The following is a 5,260-nucleotide window of genomic DNA, read 5'->3' on the forward strand; positions in this document are numbered from 1 at the left end:
ATATATATATATACACACATACATATATTGCATAAAAAACAGTTTGTGATTTATCTCAGAGCTGCTTGTTTTGGTTCATGGCTCAGGCTTTAAATAAAGAGTTTCTCTGAGATAACTATGGAAAAAAATGAATGAGGAAAAAAGTACTGCTGGAATCAAGGCCACAGAGCAGGTGGGCGTTCACATTCAGGCTTTATGTACAGCTCTGTATCGTTGTACTTCTCAGTGAAGGATATCTTTATAATGCTATTTAAAGCATACCTGGTGCTATCTACAAAACAACTGATAAAGTAAATGCTGTTAACTATCGCATGTATCCGGTTCAGGAGTCCAGCATTAAGGAATCTGGACCCGTGGTCCTAATCGCCTCAGATTAAAGACACACTATCAATATAAAATGATAAGTGTGTTATAAAAGTTAGTTAAATGGATTTACAGCTAATACCACTGCAATCTGTCCATCTCTACTTCTCAAATGACATCTGCTGATTGTCTGTTTAAAGACCACCAACTGATATCACTGTAGTGAGCCAAACAAAGCAAATCATACCCAGGAAACCAGAATGAATGTTAAAAAAATATTTATTGACAATCGTGTAAAAAAAATAGCTTTCTAAACATAATTTACATTGCTAAATCAGAATCTGAGTTGCAATCATGCCTACTAAAGGTGAAAAAGAAACTATGTAAAATCACTCGTTCCTCAAACATTCACGAGGTAATTTCCTCCAACATATGCACAGCAGACAGTTTAAATTAGGTGACAAACACGACTTCAGACTGGTATGGTTTACCATCAGCAGTACTCCATGCATCGAGAAACAGAAGTGCTTTCAAAGATTATTCACAACATATGTACATATTGTTCTCAAAAAAGGCTTTAAATATGGTAAAAATACATTTAAATAATTTGTGGGCCCTTCAGTGGTGGAATGAAAAAAAACTTTGCAGAAAATTGCTTCTCTATAAATAAATAAATAAATACTTCCACTTCCATCTTGTTTTTTTCTTTTTAAGACACTCCAATAAATAGAATTCACACATAAGCCTCGTCATGGAATTGAGTCATCTGACCGAACTATTTACAATATAAACAACAAAAATATGCAGAAAATGTAGTCTAGTATGTTGTAGTTGCATTGCTTTGTGCATCTGTGACAATGAGTGGTAGTTGTTGAGGGTTACACATTACAAAGGAAGAGGAAAAAGAAACAGCGGTTTGAAAGAGTGAGGTAAGACTTTTCATTCTGCAGAGGTTTGTGAGGTCGATTTGGTTACTCTCTCTGACATACTAGAGTAAGACCGACAGTTACCCGCCAGGAGCAGGTAAAGTGGAAGCAAGAAGGTAAAAAAAGACATCTGGTTAAGGAGTAGAGTGTTACAGTGGCTATTACTCAATTCAAGTATTTCCAAAAAAAAAAAAAAAACCTAACCAAAACAAACCCTTGATCTTGCACAGAAGGCACTAAAATAATTAAGCTCGGCTGATCTGCTTCCTAAAGGAACAGCCCTGATGGTGCACCAAAGCCGCAGATCGACCATCAGCACAGCACCACTCCTTGTGGCCGCTGCATCGGTTGTCCCCGAGCTCCTCTCTACACTGGCTGAGATGGGCTTCTCACTCTATCCCAGTCCGACAGCAGTGTTGACAGTCATTTGGTTTCTACGAGCCAGACTCATGGGACCCTGAGCCACGGAGGGGCAGGAGACGAGAGATAACAGATCTCACTAAAAGGTGGACCTTTCCCTTTTTTGGCCTAGCCTAGAACTCCCGCCTAGCAGCAATGCTCAAAACAAAAGAACAACATGTGTTTTTTTTTTTGCACTGCTCAGTCCGCAGGTCCCCTGGGTGGTGTGCTGCTGTAATGGAAAGTCTCTACGTATGTATTCAGATAGAGTCATTTGCACACAGTGACTGCTGGGAAAGCAGCGGGCTGATGCTGTGCAGTCTGATCTCAGTGTTGTCTGTAGGGGGCGCTGTGTTCTGCATCCAAGGGTGGTTGATGATGTCCTCGAAAGACGGGCGTTCCGCAGGGCGGAGGGCCAGGCACCACTTGATAAGCTGCTGGCACTCTGTAAAACAGGATGTGTGATTATAGCCCTGCAATAAACCCATAAACCTCCTAGAAGGCAGCGTCATGTTATCTTTATGTCTTACCTGTGGAGATTCTCCGCCTGAACAGCACCTGTCCGCGTATGATCTCTTCGTCCTGCTCGAACGGGATGTCCCCACACACCATGTCGTACAGCAGGATTCCCAGAGACCACACGGTCGCAGATCTACCGTGGTAACGATGAAATTTGATCCACTCTGGTGGACTGTAAACACGTGTACCTGAAGAGAGAACCGAAAACTGCATTTAATTTCATCATACTGAAACCCAAAAAGCACAATAAAACTGCATTCAAGTCTTTATTTTAGTACCTGATACTACCAAACCCTAAACCAAACACTGTAGTAAAAGGTGCGGCAGGAAAAAGGTGTGTCGTGTTTGAACAGTATTGTTATGGCGCAGCATTAATGTGCACAGTCATGTGCTCGGGAGCGTGACGGCAGGGGCGCGCATGTGAAGAAACTGGTTGCCATGTGACTTGTGTTTACAAACTTTGAGTTGTAATAATTCCGTTTTCCCACCGGCGGGGGCGCCAAACCCACAACCAAGCGAAATGCCTTTTCCCCAAAGCAACATAAAATAAAAATAAACAAATCATCACGCCGAGCGATTTATTAAGATTGATATGTCTAGTTAACGATGGAAGGGGGTCTTAATACATTTACCAGTTGATTAATGCCAGATATGTTTGATACACTCGTTTTAAAACGTAAAAGCATCGCTTCAACATATAAACATACACCCTTCTTAGAGCTTGACAGGATTTCCAAACCTTACAACCATCGAATTTCAAAGTCTTAACGGATTTAATAATACATCAAGCAATTTTTAGCCCATAATTTTGGGTTGTTTATAAACTTTTCCCCTGACAAAGTCGTAATAATGTTTATGGATTTATTTTTAAATAAACATTTATATCCACGACACAAATTTCCATTGAGGCTAGATAAGCACGTATTTCAATTTTCCACGTTCCCGCCACGTTTTCCGTGACCGTGGGAACCCTGACTTGAAGGTCATGCAAATGGCTCTTACCGTCGAAATCGGTGTAAACGGTGTCTTTGAGTAATGCCCCCGATCCAAAGTCGATGAGCTTCAGATCGCCGGTTCGTAGATCGATGAGAATATTCTCGTCCTTGATGTCACGGTGGACGACGCCGTTGTTGTGGCAATGACGCACCGCTTCCAGGACTTGGCGGAAAAAGTTCCTGGCGAGCTCCTCCGGTAACGCGCCCTTCTCCGTGATGAAATCAAACAAGTCCTTGACGGTCTCCGGTCTTTCCATGACTATAATGAAGCTGTCCGGTCGCTCGTACCAGTCCAGCATCTTGATCACGCCACGGAATCCGGTGGCGACCTTCTTTAACAGGATGATCTCCATAGGGACGCGCGCGCCATTGGGCTGGAAACGAAGGACATGTTCGTTTAAGTGACGCTCTAATTTATTTATGTGCGATGTTTTAGATACAAATTATATGAATATAATCATTTTCATTAAATACTCACAAGCTCTCCCCATTCAGTCACACGATCTTTTGCAACATGCTTGATGGCAACCTAGAAATAGTAAATAAATGCATTATTAAGCAGTGAATGACATTATATTTGCATTATATGCAACATACACATTATATGAACATTCTGAACGTTCACACTTATGTAAACAAAAATACTCAGGAACCTACCGGCGCGCTATCGGCGATCCTCAAACCCGCATACACCGTCCCAAAACCGCCGCTTCCCAGCACAGAGCCGACCTGATACACCTTCTCGAACGGCTCTTTCTCCTTAACTGTCGATAAAAGATACAATAGATTCGTAAGAATTGATAGAAAGCGTAAAATGGTTTAAGAATTTGAAATCTGACGCACGCGCTACTCCCAACACTCAGTCTGCTGACGTTAACTAGCCCAAAACCACAACACACACGCAGATAGACACGCGAGAATAACCGTCGGCTAACCTTGAAGCTGGATTTTCGCCGGCATGTCCACGGTGGAAATGTGAGCGAATGTGTTGAATTTTGATAGTAGCATTTTATAATCCGAAACGAGGGTTCTTCTTGAGGGTTATTCCAATGTTGAGGTCGAAATCCGTCGTGTAGAGATGGATGTAGGGAAGATCTACTTGAGGGATCCGGTCTAGAAGCCTGTAGAAATCCCTTCTCATCGAGGCTCGATGGGTTTTGATTCTCAAAAGTCTCAAGGTCTATTCCAGTTTAGGATATGAAATTAAATAAAGAAACGATTACTATATTTCGAAGATAAATATTATTGTCTAAGGTCCGCGACGGACACAAACACCCGGCTTTCTAAATCGCAAGGGAGGGGCTAGAGCCGTTATATAGTAAAAGGGAGGGTTGGAGTTGTGCGTCAAAGAGTGTCCCCGCCCACAAACACGATTCAGCCAATGAGCATTGCGCCTGCCTCTGCAGAAAAGGTCAATCAAATATGAAAATAAAGGAAAACGTAGACGTGGCGGGAATCAAAACGCGCCAAATAGTCGAGTTTTTTTTTTAGGGCGTTCAACCGGTGTGGGGCAGACATGATGGAGAGTGATTCACATGGGCCGTGGCTGAAGCCCCCACTGCAGACTCGGAGTGTTATTTCAGAGAACTATGAAGATGCTTTATACATACATATATGTACGAATGTATATCACACACACACATACATACGTGTGTGTTTGTATATATATATATATATATATATATATATATATATATATATATATACACATATATATATATATATACACACACACATATATGCATTCGTACATATTAATATGTATAAAGCATCTTTTTTTCTCTGAAAATGTATATATATATATGGCAGAGAGAGCTCAACACACTGTAACTTCAGAAAACACAAATAGAAAAGAAAAATCAATAATTCTGATTTGTACAGTGTATTGTTTGCTTTTGCTACACATATAACCGTGTTACTTAAGCAATTATAGCATTCAAGGATCAGTTCACATGGTCAAAGAGGAAGAAACAACGTAAAAAGTATTCTGCAGTGGAATGCAACCCACGGTTTCCTTTTCTGTACATAAATTTTGTCATCATCCCAATGGACAGCACTTTTGTTTTTTTTTCAGTCATGTGAAGTAGGTCTACAAAGTGCATATGAAGACCGCATGCA

General features: G+C 41.1%; 1 protein-coding gene across 1 annotated transcript; it reads right to left on the reverse strand.

The window, feature by feature from the left end:
- Window positions 1-564: 564 nt before the first annotated feature.
- On the reverse strand, window positions 565-4,454 carry LOC127963613 (serine/threonine-protein kinase pim-1-like). Its single transcript, XM_052563619.1, is given in 7 exon segments — window positions 565-1,942; window positions 1,945-2,073; window positions 2,159-2,335; window positions 3,150-3,516; window positions 3,621-3,671; window positions 3,800-3,906; window positions 4,078-4,454. Coding segments are annotated over 7 exon segments (948 nt in total). The 5' UTR covers window positions 4,151-4,454; the 3' UTR covers window positions 565-1,898.
- Window positions 4,455-5,260: the final 806 nt, after the last annotated feature.

The sequence above is a fragment of the Carassius gibelio genome, chromosome B8 (assembly GCF_023724105.1).
Source record: "Carassius gibelio isolate Cgi1373 ecotype wild population from Czech Republic chromosome B8, carGib1.2-hapl.c, whole genome shotgun sequence".
Classification (NCBI taxonomy): Eukaryota; Metazoa; Chordata; class Actinopteri; order Cypriniformes; family Cyprinidae; genus Carassius; species Carassius gibelio.